The sequence below is a fragment of the Neoarius graeffei genome, chromosome 18 (assembly GCF_027579695.1).
Source record: "Neoarius graeffei isolate fNeoGra1 chromosome 18, fNeoGra1.pri, whole genome shotgun sequence".
Classification (NCBI taxonomy): domain Eukaryota; kingdom Metazoa; phylum Chordata; class Actinopteri; order Siluriformes; family Ariidae; genus Neoarius; species Neoarius graeffei.
This window is the reverse complement of record NC_083586.1, coordinates 42,802,061-42,817,911: the sequence shown is the minus strand read 5'-3', so window position 1 is coordinate 42,817,911 and position 15,851 is coordinate 42,802,061. Positions and strand designations below refer to the sequence as shown.

Genomic DNA, 15,851 nt, shown 5'->3' with positions numbered 1-15,851 from the left:
TAATATCCCATCCTACAGAGGGTATCAATATGCTGCGAGAAAGTTTGAGTTCACGTGGGGGGTGGTGATGTAGGGGGCCGGTGTGTGTGTGTGCACCTGCATGCATGTGTGTTCCTGTGTCTCTCTGTCTATGCATGTGTGTGTGAAGGGGGCCTGTGCGTGTGTGCGCGCGCGCACACATCTGCATGCATGTGTGTGTGTTTCTGTCTTTGTGTGTGTGTGATGTGGGCCATAACTGGGCACATTGGGCCATAATCAGGCATGCAAACTGGTCAGGGGTGAAAAAGGTGAGAAGGATGCACGGGGACACGGCACGCGCGCAAAAGTACATTTCGTAGTCTACGTTACAAAAAAAATTGCAACCAGTGACATCTTGAATTTAATACAGTACAAAATAACTTTCCATAAACATGTCTTAATAAGTTACTGTTGAGTGGCCGGTAAATTGTACCATTTAGTTGTCAGTGGCCGGTAAAGTTTGATATTTTGTGAAGTTAATTTTCACCCCTGTGTACAACACAGTGGGCTATTTACAAAAAGGTATATATTACTGCCTGTGCTATCTAACAGACCTACCCCAGAGGACACACCTGGCCAATCCCTGTCTGTCAATTTTCTTAAAGACATCACCTATGTGAAATCAGGGGCGGATCTAGAAAAATATTTATGGGGTGGCAAGAGGGGGGCAGGAATTTTTGAGGGGTGGCAACGTATTACAGAATTTAATCACAGTTTGACGACAAATAGTATGTACACACCACAAAAGGGCACAGACTGCCATTTACAAACTCATACAGATAAACTTAATCTCATGCCTTTATTGTTCACGAAGAACACACATTCTCAGATGAGGTCTATACCGTTTCTGGACAGTTTTATACTGTATATGCAAAAGAACAGACACTAAAAACAACAATAACAACACTGCTTCAAGTTCAGCATGATTTAAACCATTTACACCAGTGTCACATTTTATAGTTTTTTTTCCTCACGCTTTGTAAAGGCTCAGCAGTGAGCATAACATGAACTTGTCATGCCTACAACAGCTGAATGCGGCGATTTCCATGTTGCTCAGCAAAACACTTCACAAATTTATCAAGATCTAATGCTTTTGTGCGCTTTGATTCAATGCTGAGTACAGCCAAACTTGATAGTCTCTTTTCTGTCATTCGACCGCAAATAAGTCTTTATGAGCCTGAGAGATGAACAACTTCGTTCACAGGATGCACTGCTCACAGGCAAGACAACCGCTATTTTACACAACCTGAACAACTCAAAAAAAACAACATCATCTTGGTATGGGTCCAAAAACAGTGAACTCCATGAGAGTGGTAGGACTCTCCTGTTCCCCCTTTTTTCTGTCTAGTACTCTCCTCGTCTGATGTAACTCATGTTTAAGATCCTCAATATTTGAATCATAAGCTTCAGCCAATAGCAATGTTTTCCTTGACAGACGGTGAATCAATATTAACTTTTGTGGCCGACTTTACACAAAACTAATGTCAGACCTAGCTAACATTAGGCCAAAAAAAAAAAAAAAAAGTGTGTTTCAGGTAACATGAAATACTAAAATAAGGTCGGTAGGTAGGAAATTTTTTTTCTTAATTTGTTTTATTTTGTTCGAAAAAATTAACACAAGTAAACATCTTACAAAATAGTATTTTGGCACAGAATCCTTTATACCACACATCATAATAAAATAAGTGTTTTAAATCTTTAAACGAATAAAAAAAAATATCGCAAGAGTTCGAGTTATGATCTGCGGAAGCGTATTGCTGCCACACTCAAAAAAAAAATTGGCTTAGACTCAAGTAATTACGTGAAAAGATATTGTTAACAGAGTTATCACGTTTTTACAATATATTTATCATGTAATAACAACACGTAATTTCATGATATTTTCATGTGATAATGTGAAAACACCTTATCAAGAAATAACGTGAAAATATGGTTTAACGTCCTAGGCTAGGCTACTTCCATTAAAAGCAGACGGCCTCGCCTAGCCTACTGTAGAACTTGGGTCGAGCAAAAACACTGAGCAAAAACATGGCTGAATCCTGAATGACTCCTATTTGTATAAATAGGGGACTACATAGGCGGCAAAATGTAGTGTTTTTCCCTGCCATGGAAGTGCACTTGTATACTGAAGAGGAAGCAATTTGCATTACAGCCAGGAGGGCTGATAGAAGTGGCAAAACATTTTACTTTTTATCGTTTCTTTCACAACTTGAATGCGTTGAAACAAAAAAAAATTATGACAAACTAACGCCACTTACACTAAAATATCGAGGGAAATTTGTAATAAAAACTTTACGGTCGGCAATTTCGACGCGGAAATTCTCGATCGGTCGGGTTACCGGAAACACACTTTTTTTTTTTGCCTTACATGTATAGTTAGCTAAATAACCTTCTCCAACCTGATTTTTATCCTCTCAGAATCAGCATCGCAACTATGCTAGCACTGTTCATTCATTATAATTTAATTTTTTGATAGATAGTTAATCAGCTTTTACCCCTTTCCTCCCGTGTCTCCTTTCCTCGCGACTCCTGGCTCCCTCGCTTCGCGCCTCTCAATTTTCCAAAACAAGCAATCTCTGGCGTTATCTCATGCTGCATTCGCCGCAGTCGGACATTGGAAATTCGCGCACGTAAATGTCAAATTGGCCGTAATTTTTCTTTGAATTCGTCGCTGCCAACTGGGGTAGCAGCAGGGGTGGCAAGGCTTTCTTTTAGAGTGGCATATGCCACCCCGGTAGATCCGCCCATGGTTATTCACCCCCGAGCGCGCTGGAAACTGTTCCATTGGTATTCAGATTCAGTCGCGAGATGAGGTTGCCAGATCTCTCTATAAAAAGGTGACTTTGCGGTCTGAATCTGTGGAATATTCGTAAGCGAGGACTGGCAACCAGCAGTGGGTTGCGCACCAGCTGATCAGAACTCCAATGGAAAAGAAGCGTGTTAGTAACTGTTTATCTCGATTGGCTGTAACCTTGTAAGTGAAATGTTTGGCAACAATAGCGTTGTAGCCTGCCTACCCCCCCCCCAAAAAAAACTCTTCGGATCTACACGATTCACACAAGTGACCTATTTTGGGACCAAAACGGCGAATTTCGCCGAAAGGTGAGGAGTTTGCATGTGTGATAATTGATCCCCAGAGCAACCCATAGCTTTTAAGTGATGCATAGAACAGCCAGTCTTCTCTGCCGGGTCATTTTTGACCCGCAACACCACAAATGTAACTTTATTTTGAAACCTTTAGAATTTACTAAAATGGTGAAAATCAATTTTGCTGCATTTAATCAGATGTGTCTGAGGATTAGATGAAGCCTCATTCCAGTACAAAAATCCAAATGGTTCTTTTTACAAACTTGAACTTGAAAACGGGTCAATTTTGACCCGAACACAATATAAGGGTTAAAATATAAATGCCTCAGCTTTCATGTAAGAAAAAAAAAAACTATTAATACTAGTACTGTGTGCAGGCAGTCTCTCCTGAAGACCAAATTAAACAATAATTATAAACTAATAAAATAAATGGCTCAGGCTTCATAGAAGAAAAAAAAACAATTTGAACAGAATCTCACAGTCTGATGCTGAAGCTGCCTAAACAATGGAAAATAAAATACCATTTTGGCAAAAATGTTGGCATCCATTAATTTCTTGTGTTAATTAAAAAAATAATGGCAAGTGCACACAGTGCTTCACTGTAAACACAACACACTTTCAGTAACAGAATTTAAGCCTATATAAACACTGACTCGCACATGCTGCTTCTCTTGAACGGAAACACGGACGTAAGCAGCGTTGCCAAATACTGCTAATGTTTTACAGCCCAAAATATGTTCAAAACCCGCCAAAATGCACTTAAAACCGCCCAATTAGGCAGGAAACCGCCCAATCTGGCAACACTGGAAGTAAGGTGGAAGGTAGTTTGTCGACATCACTTCAAGACGACACCAACGATTGGTCAAATTTGCGGGAAAGTTGCGGTGATTGGATATAATTGCAACACCGCCCTGAATTCGCGGGGACTGGTTGAATTTGCGTTGAAGTTGCAAATCGCAAAATCCTGGAGGGTCTGCAAAAAATCCCAAACAAACAAAAACCCCCCAGCAAACTGTTGCTCATAACAAACAGATGTTTGTAATGGACTAGGTAACAATCCTTGACTTGCAAGTGATGTCAAAGCAAAATAGAAATGCGGATGTCGGCCATGTTGGAGGAGATACAAATGCGGGGTCAAGTGGCATTCCACAGTCACACGTGCACAACTTGGTTTTTCCACTGCTTTAAGCGTTCTTTTAAGCCTAGGTCACAACCAGCCGTACGTGCTCCTACGGCCGGTCTACGTGCAAGAAACGCACGGAGGGCGCGCGTGCGACGTGCTGATTTTCGAGCCGCAGAGGTTCATTGTCATGTCAAACAAACTCTACGGGCGCTTACGTTTTTTTCAGGTTGTAAGACAAACTCACGGCCAACGTGCGTCTTTCTCCACGAACAAAAAAAACGCAGCGATTTGGGAAACGCCAAAAATCGCACGGCCAAAAAAAAAAAAAAATCATACGTCCGGTTGTGAGCTAGGCTTTAGCAATGCCATATCTTTGTGCTGTATATGGTTGTAGTCACAACAGTACACGTTCCAGTTTTTTAGAATTCCGTCCGTGATTCGGAAAGAGGGCGAGGAAACTGAGGCTTAGTACAGAGAGAAGACGAGCGTGGCTGAACAACATCGGCAGGGCTGATCTAACCGAGGCTAAAACCAAAACCGCTCGTGTTTGCAATGATCATTTTATCTCTGGTGAGATTCAAAAGCTCTCTCGATAATATCATGGAAGAATTTTATTTCGTGTTGCTAGAATTTTGCTATAAAAGGAGCGTTCTCTTGTCGTGGTTCACTCGGTCGTTGTTATAATTTTAACACGTGTATTACCATTTCGCTTCTAGGAGCGCCAGCAAAATTATACGATAGAAACAATCCAGACTGGGCACCCACTCGGAAAATGGGCAGGGCTATGTTGGACTTGATTCTTAGACAGCCAAACCAGATAGAACGCGATATCTGGGTACTTGGTCGGTAGAAGCGTCTTATCTTCAAAAAAAAAAAGTCTGACTTTTATAAATATGGGTCAAAACCACACATCTATCTTCGCTTTGTATCGAATCTTTGCTTGACCGTTTAAATTGTGGCAACACTGAGAAAATTCAGCATTGTTTACAGACACGTTTTCAGCGGCTGCCGTCCTAGTTGCTTTGTATATCCACCATCATGGCGGACGCTCATGACGTAGCACATCTTGATCACGTGGTTGCAAGTCATCTATAGATCATGAAAACTAAGTTTTCCACAGCAGTCTCTCACCTGGGTGTGAAAAGCCTGATATGGGCTGCATCATCGAAGGGGCTCCATTGGCCATAGGAGGTACAGGTGGTGTCACGGACGACACCAGTGGGGGTGACATGCCCATCCCAGGTACCCCAGGAGGAAGAGGTGGGAGGGGCATGGGTGGCACTGCTGGTAAACCCGTCATGGGGCCCATACTGGGCATTCCTAAGAACAGCAAGGTCCACAGACGCGTTTCAGCTTACAAGAATGACTCATTATCTCTACAAGATGACGACTTGGACATACATTGATCTAGTTAAAATTTAACTTGTAGTAAATATTAAACACACAATAACGGTGCCCTTTAGATCTGGGAAAGATCTGTCTCTTTAAAGGAGTGGTATTTGTTTTGTGTTTTAATATAAAAGAGCCCACTGCTGCCTGTGAGATGAACTGCAAATCGAACAAACACCTCAAGAAGCCTTCTCTTCCCCACAACCAACCCCAGTCTTTTTATTCAAGCTATATATGGCTCAAGAGTTGGTGTATCTTTGAAATTATTCATCTCATCTCATTATCTCTAGCTGCTTTATCCTGTTCTACAGGGTCGCAGGCAAGCTGGAGCCTATCCCAGCTGACTACGGGCGAAAGGCGGGGTACACCCGGGACAAGTCGCCAGGTCATCACAGGGCTGACACATAGACACAGACAACCATTCACACCTACGGTCAATTTAGAGTCACCAGTTAACCTAACCTGCATGTCTTTGGACTGTGGGGGAAACCGGAGCACCCGGAGGAAACCCACGCGGACACGGGGAGAACATGCAAACTCCGCACAGAAAGGCCCTCGCCGGCCACGGGACTCGAACCCGGACCTTCTTGCTGTGAGGCGACAGCGCTAACCACTACACCACCGTGCCACCTCTTTGAAATTATTATTACAGGTTTAGGAACTTTTTTTTTTAAATGCAACCTGCACATTTTACCTGGTTTTAAAAATAGAAGCCAAATACCACAAAAACTCATAACAGCCCTCTCAACACTAAACCACAGAGGAAACCATATTTAGGGTGGAAAATGTGTGAAAAGCAGCACCGTTTTTACACTGCGACACGTATAAATCATGCATAGAATATCACAAGTCATTAAGCTAAATTATTCATCTGTTAAAATGGTAACGACTCATCTCTTTAGCATGCTGTTACCGAAAGGAGCTGGAGGAGGTAAAGAGAGAGGCGGCTGCTTCATGGAAGGGGGCAGGGTTGGCGGCAGCGGGTGGCCCTGCAGCTTCAGCTTGATTAGTTTCATGGCGATGGAGAACTCGTGCATATCCATCTTGCCGTCGTTGTTCATATCGGCCAGAGCCCTAAGGTACAGAAAAGCAAAACTGGTTTATGGTTCTTTCAATATTCATTTATCAATAAACTTAATAGAAGAAGGAGACTGAAGATATGCAAACTCGATTAAGAAGCATCAAGGTGAGAACTGTGTTACAATGAAAAAACATCACAGCAGAATTAGAGGCTTTAAAGGGGAACTGAAGGCAAATTTTTTTCTCTCATCAAAATTCTGTTTCTCTCATTTTATTAAATTTCGGAATGCATTTCTGGCAGCTACTTTGTCTCTCTCTCTCTCTCACACACACACACACGTCCATATGTCAAAGCAATGGCCGTAAACGAGATTCGCTGAGACCTGTGCGAGACATCGTAGGACGGAAGTAAAACGTACAGCGGAAATCAAAGTGATCAACATCTGCCAGCAATCGAAAGAGGGCATGCGCGTCTTTTGACAATGCCGACATAATCAAGCCGGAAGTTTTCCGTGTCCGAAATCGCTCCCTACTTACTACATAGGGCACCATGTAGTGAGGACGCCATTTTGTAGTGCTGTCCAAAACCTTACTGAGGATTACGAGGGAAATGCGCCCAGTATAACATGGATTAATCACAAAAATACATGCATGTATTTATTTTGAAAACCCACCAGCCGCCTGATCTGGCACGTTTTAATTGCACGACAGTAATGATGCAAATAGCAATGCAGCGGACTCGTCCTTATCCTGTCGCCTTTCCAGCTCTTCTCAGTTGGTTCAAAGTCGTATGGAATAATCTCCATGTCACGTACGCGAGGGAGGCGGATATACGTGCAGAAGTATACAGTTTAATAAAAGTGCAGAATATATACAGTGAGAGTAAAAAGTATTTGATCCCTTGCTGATTTTGTTGGTTTGCCCACTAATAAAGACATGATCATTCTATACTTTTCATGGTAAATGTATTCTAACATGGAGAGACAGAATATCAAAACGAAAATCCAGAAAATAACTTTAAAGAATATATATTAATTGATTTGTATTCCATTGAGGGAAATAAGTATTTGATCCCCGAGTATGCATTAGGAGTTCTGGCTTTCACAGACCAGTTAGACACTCCCAATCAACCTGTTACCTGAATTGAAGACACCTGTTCTAACTAATCACCTGTATGAAAGACACCTGTTCACAGAATCAGACAGATTCCAAACTCTCCAACATGGGGAAGACCAAAGAACTCTCTCAGGACCTCAGAGACAGGATTGTTGACCTGCACAAATCTGGAATGGGCTACAAAAACATTAGCAAGATGCTGGGTATTAAAGTAACAACCATTGGTGCAATTGTGAGAAAATTTAAGAAGTATAACATGACCGTCAATAGACCTCGGTCTGGTGCTCCACAGAAGATTTCACCTCGTGGGGTGGCAATGATCATGAGAACTGTGAGAAATCGGCCTGCAACCACACAGCGGGAGTTAGTGAATGACCTCAAGGCAGCTGGGACCACAGTCACCAGGAAAACAACTGGCAACACTTTGCGCCGCAATGGATTAAAATCCTGCAGTGCCCGAAAGGTACCCATGCTTAAGAAGGCACGTGTGGAGGCCCGCCTAAAGTATGCCAATGATCACCTCAAAGATGTACAAAGTGATTGGGAGAAGGTTCTGTGGTCAGACGAGACCAAAATTGAACTATTTGGCCTAAACTCTACTCGTCGTATGTGGAGGAAGAAAAATGTTGCCTATGACCCCAGGAACACTGTGCCCACCGTCAAGCATGGAGGTGGAAGCATTATGTTTTGGGGGTGCTTCTCTGCCAAGGGCACAGGGCTACTTCACCGCATCAGTGGGAAGATGGATGGAGCCATGTACCGTGCAGTCCTGAGGGACAACCTCCTCCCCTCTGCCAGGAAGTTGAAAATGGGCCGTGGTTGGGTCTTCCAACATGACAACGACCTGAAGCATACAGCAAAGGCAACAAAGGAATGGCTCAAGAAGAACCACATTAAGGTCATGGAGTGGCCCAGCCAGTCTCCGGACCTCAATCCAATCGAAAATCTATGGAGGGAGCTGAAGGTCCGAGTTGCCAAGCGACAGCCCACCAACCTTAATGATTTAGAGTGGATCTGCAAAGAAGAGTGGGCCAAAATTCCCCCTGATGTGTGTGCTAACCTTGTGGGTAACTACAACAAACGTCTGTCCGCTGTGCTTGCAAACAAAAGCTTTGCCACCAAGTATTACTCTAAGTTGGCTAGAGGGATCAAATACTTATTTCCCTCAATGAAATACAAATCAATTAAAATATATTCTTTCAAGTTATTTTCTGGATTTTCTTTTCATATTCTGTCTCTCCATGTTAGAATACATCTACCACTAAAAGTATAGAATGATCATGTCTTTATTAGTGGGCAAACCAACAAAATCAGCAAGGGATCAAATACTTTTTACTCTCACTGTATACACAGTGAGACAATATATACACAGGCAAACAATCCAAAACGAGAACACAGGCAAAAGGGTCGGTCGAGGCGCAAACAAACAGTACATCAAAGGCTAAGCGAGAACAACAAGAAACAGGAAATCAAGACAACCGGCAGAAAGGCTCGGTAATACGCACATGCATATCGTAATACTTCACGATGCAAATGCATCAGCACAGTCCTTAAACAGGCAAACACACAGCTCCTTAATTGAGCTCAGGTGCGTCTTGTTCACAGCATGTGCTGGAGTCCACTCGGAGTGCGCACAGCCTGAGGTGCGCGCCACAGCACGCAGGACTGACACTCCATCACTGATGAAGCTAGCGAATCTCTAAATTAATCTAAATTGGAATGATGTGGCGATCTGGCCGCTATGTAAACAGTTTTCAAAATGGCGGCGCTGACACTTGACATTTGAAGTCTCACTCAAGTCTCATTAAGATCGCGCGGATAAGCGACGCCTGCTGTGGACCATACGAACTACATTCAACATGGCTAAAAAACAAAGGCTGATAAAGCGTAATATAATGCGCCAATACGAGTCACGATATAATAGGCTTTCGTCTAAACGGGGGAACAGGGGCGCTGCGCCCTCTTACTCTCGGCGTGCGCCCCCTTACCGACTCCGTGAAAACATCCCAGCAACACTACGTGACAATGTGTCTGATCATCAAATACGTTATAATTACTCCAAAAATATTCCAATCATAGTAGATACACCACCAGACGGTGCAAAAACAATCCGAATTGGCGTTTTCCAGACTGAGGCGCCATGTTGTTTAGGTGTTTACTTGTCGCGGCTGCTCTCGCGAGATTTGACATGGGTTACATACAAGGTCAGCTGACTTGTAGAGCGAGATTTCTCGAGACTGAATGACCTTTCACCCACCGGCACGGGAGCTTTTGACAGAAGTAGTTCGCGAGTTGTTTTTGTTGACACTTGGGCATTTAAAGATGTCGTCCCGCGGCACGAAACAGAAGAAAGCCAAAGACTGTCTGGGGCAGAAGAAGATTACTTCTTTCTTTTTCAATGTTGACAGACAATTTGTTACAATTTCCCCTCTCAGATAGCCTCAGAATGTCCCATTGGAGCATTTTTCAAAGGCTTTGCACGGCGGGGGGGAGACAACCGGTACCATCTCCCCCCCGCTTCGCTCCCTCGCCATGGGGAGCGCCCTCATACTAAATTTTTTCTAGAAAAAACCCTGATATAAGGTTAATAAAACCGAAAACATAATTGAACAACACGTTGATTCAGAAATGAAGCAAGTTGGGGCGTCGTGGCTCAGGTGGCTAAGGCGCCATACCATAAATCCGGGGACCCGATTCCGACCCGAGGTCATTTCCCGATCCCTCCCTGTCTCTCTCTCCCGCTCATTTCCCGTCCTGTCTCTACACTGTCCTATCAAATAAAAAAGGTGAAAAAAGCCCCAAAAAATATCTTTAAAAAAAAAAAAAAGAAATGAAGCAAGTTTAAAAAATGACTTCAGTTCTCCTTTAAATTCAAAGGCAAGCATGACAGGCCAAAATGAGGAGTGCGCGCGTCAGACATCGTTCAATGACTATTGAAATAATGGCTGTCCAAGTAGTTTGAAGACACTGAACACACTCGTACCATATCTGGGCCAGAACAGGGGCAGGTAAGCCTGACTGCAGGAAAAAATTCTTGGCCTGGTCACCTACAAAGAAAAACAGAACGTTAATCGCATTTATTACAAGAACACAAAGCAAAGCTCAGCATAAGTACAGTAATCCAGAACAGGGTACTAAGGTCAGAACAATATAAGCATGTGTCTCAGACTTGTTAAAAAATAAAATAAAATCCCATTAAGCCAAAAAAAGTGCCACCACAGCTTTTAAGTACAATTATGATGAAGTGTAGAAAAAGTTATACAACCCCACACAGTTTCTACATGGATATAAAAATGCCTTGGCATTACAAGCAGACTATGAATCAAACTCTCCACCCACCAGAGCTTGTGTAAGCACAGGCAGAGGCACAGCCTGCTTCATTTCAATTATACATTCATTCAAGGTCTTGGTCTTTTTCACTAGATGTGTGAAACTGGGTCCGAACTCCAAAAACGATTTAAAAGAAACGTTTCACAACTTAGACACAAGAGGACGTCAGAGCAACACTGTTGCTAGGCAACTGGGAAACATGGGGGGGGGGGGGGGGGGGGGACCATTTAAGTCCATAATACAGATGATCTGAAAGCACAGGGACGGTAAAAAGTGAAAACATTTTTTTTCTAAACTATAATTACACAGAAAAAAAATTGTGCGCACCGATATTGAGAAAATTCAAAGCTATCAAAAAAAGTCAACACTATTAGAGTGAACCTTTCACAGGGAATATTCTCAAACATTGTGAATATCAGCACATCTAAATGCGACACTAATATACAAGTTGTATTTTAAATTACACTACCGTTCAAAAGTTTGGGGTCACTTTGAAATGTCCTTATTTTTGAAAGAAAAGCACTGTTCTTTTCAATGAAGATCACTTTAAACTAATCAGAAATGCACTCTATACATTGCTAATGTGGTAAATGACTATTCTAGCTGCAAATGTCTGGTTTTTGGTGCAATATCTCCATAGGTGTATAGAGGCCCATTTCCAGCAACTCTCACTCCAGTGTTCTAATGGTGCAATGTGTTTGCTCATTGCCTCAGAAGGCTAATGGATGATTAGAAAACCCTTGTACAATCATGTTAGCACAGCTGAAAACAGTTGAGCTCTTTAGAGAAGCTATAAAACTGACCTTCCTTTGAGCAGATTGAGTTTCTGGAGCATCACATTTGTGGGGTCGATTAAATGCTCAGAAAAATGTCTTGACTATATTTTCTATTCATTTTACAACTTATGGTGGGAAATAAAAGTGTGACTTTTCATGGAAAACACAAAATTGTCTGGGTGACCCCAAACTTTTGAACGGTAGTGTAAATATTAAGGTGATTTTATGCCTTGTACAATTTCTCAGTAACTAACACATCTGAAGGAAATGTTTGAAATCACGTCTTGTTTCCAGTGTCACTGTGCCCGTGTTCAACTCCTACGCTTAAAGTTACAGCTCTATTACACCACTTTGTCTCAAATATTCCTCTTTTACATGCAGCTCTTTCACCTTAGTCATCAATCAAGGAATTAAACAGAAAGGTGTGTGCAGTTATAGGAAAAATAAATCAATAATGAGGTGGTGTAATGCAGCCTGAGGTGAAGTAGAGTTACAGTTCCCTATAACATATGTTTTATTCCTCTTATACCACAGAAACGTGTCAACGATTACCATTTTATTCTTGTGCATTCAGTCAGTCTGAAACTGGAGACCTCCTTTCAAAAAATATTCAATAATCGTCTCCTCGCAGAAAAGTTCATCACGTCCATGGTCATTACGAGGTGTGTCAGAAAAGTAACAGGACTGTGTGCTTCTTCGATGCGAGGGGCATCGTCCACATAGGAGTTCTTGCCACAGGGCCAGACGATCAACCAGCATGTCTACAAAAGAGATCCTGCAGTGTTTGCTTTGTTCAGTGCGCGAGAAGAGGCGAGAGTTGTGGCAGGACAACTCGTGGCTGCTTCACCACGACAACGCACTGGCTCACAACGCCCTGAGCATCCGGCAGTTCCTTGCCGAGAAGAATATCGCCGTGCTGGAGCAACCTCCCTACTCACCCGACCTGGCTGTGAGACCCCCCCCCCCCCCATCAAGGGGACCCGTTTTCTGGACATGGAAACCATCAAAAGGGCCGCGACGGAGCTGTGGAGACTCCTTCCAGGAGTGCATGGAGGCGCAGCGGAGGAGGATCGGAAAGTGCGTTAGACTCGAGGGGGATTATTTCGAAGGGGAAAACTTGTAGTTGACAAGTTTTTTTTGTGACCCCAGTCTTGTTTCTTTTCGGACACACCTCTTAGACTTTAAAAAGGGACATACGAAAAATTCACATTTTTATTGCTTGTGCGCATACATTTGGGTATCTGGAGCCTACAACCTCTGAAATAAGACAACAGTCCGTTTCCTCTGAGCTGCCCATTTCAGCAAACATGACTTCACTTTCTACGTCACAAGGAGCTCATTAGCATTACTCCGCCCCTCATTAGAGTATCTAAACCAGGGGTGTCCAAACTGATCCATAAAGGGCCGTGTGGCTGCAGGTTTTCATTCCAGCCATGCAGCAGCACACCTGACTTGGCTCATTCAATCAACTGAACTGTCTTCACACAGTCAAATACTTGCAGCCACACCCACCCTTGATTAAAGGGTGGGTGTGTCAGCTGATTGAATAAGCCAAATCAGGGTGCTGCTGCATGGCTGGAATGAAAACCTGCAGCCACACGGCCCTTTATGGATCAGTTTGGACACCCCTGATCTAAACTCATGACTTGAACTGCCTTTCGAATGAATATTCATGAGGAAAGTGCTCCCTGATTGGCTGGCGGAAGAAGGGGTGAGGTGAGCAGTGGCTCATTATCGTTTAAAGGAACAGGAACTCAACCAAATCAGCCGTTTTGACCAGGGCTGTTTAGGCAGAGTGAGCAGGGAGCTGTGGCGCTTTATACTTGGGGTATTTTGGCCGAAGCATGTCGCAGACATTCCATTAAGACCTCAGAGAAGTGTCTCAACTTGTGAAAAAGGGGGTATAAATAAGTCACCTTGAATTATTTTGGGGAACTGCCAGACAAATCCCTGTGAATGAGTTGCTATGGAAACTAACATTAAAACAAGCACGCCGATAAAAACCTGCAATTTGCCTTATACGTCAGCACTGCTGTTATAGAAAATTAGCCAAAACACTTCTATAGTTCATATGTAGGATGAAAGGAAGACAACCGTCTGAGCAGGTGGAACAAAACGACTTTTGCTTCTCTACAGCCATGAGTGTCGAGGTCAAAATCAGAATGCGAAAACTGAACGGACAAAATTACTTGTAAAGCTCAAGAAGAATGAACTGTGTGCGTGTATGTGTGAGAAAGAGAGCACATGGTCAGGACCGACAACCTCTCCATCCCAATCCAACAGAACGTGTCTTCAACCTCCGTCCGTCTGCTCTCTCTCACAAGAGTAGACAGAGAGCGCCTTTATGCCCCTCTGAAAGCTAAAAACAGCCTCTCCCCTCTCTCGCTGTGGCTGATTGTGGGCCGGCAGCCACACAGCTCCTCTCCAGCCAACACAAAGAAGATCTATCCTGCACTGGGATTCACAGTCAGGTCAACAACTTCTACTTGAGCTAAAATCTGCTCAGTTAGCAGTGCTTACTCCAACAAGCTCGTGCCATCATAGAACACGAAACTCAACATAACTGTTGTATCACTTGCCTTTTAATTAGAAGAAGAAAAAAAAAAAAAGTGATTTGGCTGTGAGCCAGTTATTGCAACTACGGAAGTGGCGACGAAATAATAACAGAGGCACAAAAACATTCTTTCAGGTTAAAAAGAACAAAAATTAACCAACACCTTTTATTTCAATTGTAATTAAACCAGAGTCATTAAAAATGTAATATTTTACAGAAATTCTATCAATTTTAAAGCCATCTTCTGGCTGTCAGACGAATGCAACGGTCATAAACAGTAAAATCATAAACGTCTCCCTTCCCCCAAATGACCCCGCCTTCTCTGCTACAGCTATATACTAGTGCATCTCAAAAAATTAGAATATTGTGAAAAAGTTCAATATTTTCCATCAGTTATTTAAGAAAGTGAAAATGTTATATATTATAGACTCATTACACAAACTAAAATGTTTCAAGCATTTTTCTATTTTAATTTTAATCAGTATAGCATACAGTACAAAAACAAAAAAACCCATCTCAAAATATTAGAATATTTCATTTCGAGTTTGAATAAAACAGCATGAACACAGTGCATCTCTCGGTCTAGTTCAGTACACACAACCACAATCATGGGGAAGACTGCTGACTTGACTGTTGTCCAGAAGATGATCACTGATGCCCTCCACAAGGAGGGTAAGCCACAAAAGGTCATTGCTGAAAAGGGTGGCTGGAAAAGGTGCGCAAGCAACAGGGATGGCCGCAGTCTTGAGAGGATTGTCAAGAAAAGTCGATTCAAGAACTTGGGAGAGCTTCACAAGGAGTGGACTGAGGCTGGTGTCAGTGTATCAAGACCCATCACGAACAGACATCTTCAAGAAAGGGGATACGACTTTCGCATTCCTAATATCAAGCTACTCCTGAGCCAGAGACAATGTCAGAAGTGTCTTATCTGGGCTAAGGAGAGAAAGAAATGGACTGTTGCTCAGTGATCCAAAGTCCTCTTTTCAGATGAAAGTACATTTTGCATTTAATTTGGAAATCACGGTTCTAGAGTCTGGAGGAAGAGTGGAGAGGCACAGAATCCAAGGGGTTTGAAGCCCAGCGTGAGGTTTCCACAGTGATGATTTGGGGTGCCATGTCATCTGCTGGTGTTGGTCCACTGTATTTTATCAAGTCCAAAGTCAACACAGCCATCTACCAGGAGATTTTAGAGCACTTCATGCTTCCATCTGCTGACGAGCTTTTTGGAGATGCTGAGTTCCTTTTCCAGCAGGACTTGGCACCTACCCACAGTGCCAAAACTACTACTATATGGTTTGCGGACCATGATATTACTGTGTTTGATTGGCCAGCCAACTTGCCGGACCTGAACCCCATAGAGAATCTATGGGGTATTGTCAAGAGGAAGATGAGAAACACCCGACCCAAAAATACAGATACGCTGAAGGCCACTATCAAA

At 42.9% G+C, this 15,851-nt stretch overlaps 1 protein-coding gene across 3 annotated transcripts in view; it reads right to left on the bottom strand.

The window, feature by feature from the left end:
* The window catches only part of itsn1 (intersectin 1 (SH3 domain protein)), a 147,106-nt gene that overhangs the window by 72,920 nt on the left and 58,335 nt on the right, over window positions 1–15,851 (bottom strand). For 2 of the 3 annotated variants that reach the window (XM_060898820.1, XM_060898821.1), the window contains exons 4-6: window positions 10,737–10,800; window positions 6,531–6,691; window positions 5,360–5,548 (exon numbers count right to left, since the gene is read on the bottom strand). In XM_060898820.1, coding sequence (XP_060754803.1) covers window positions 5,360–5,548; window positions 6,531–6,691; window positions 10,737–10,800 — 414 coding nt within the window. Of the gene's footprint in view, window positions 1–5,359; window positions 5,549–6,530; window positions 6,692–7,807; window positions 8,937–10,736; window positions 10,801–15,851 lie in introns of those variants that run through there. The other variant, XM_060898822.1, reaches the window with a different exon arrangement.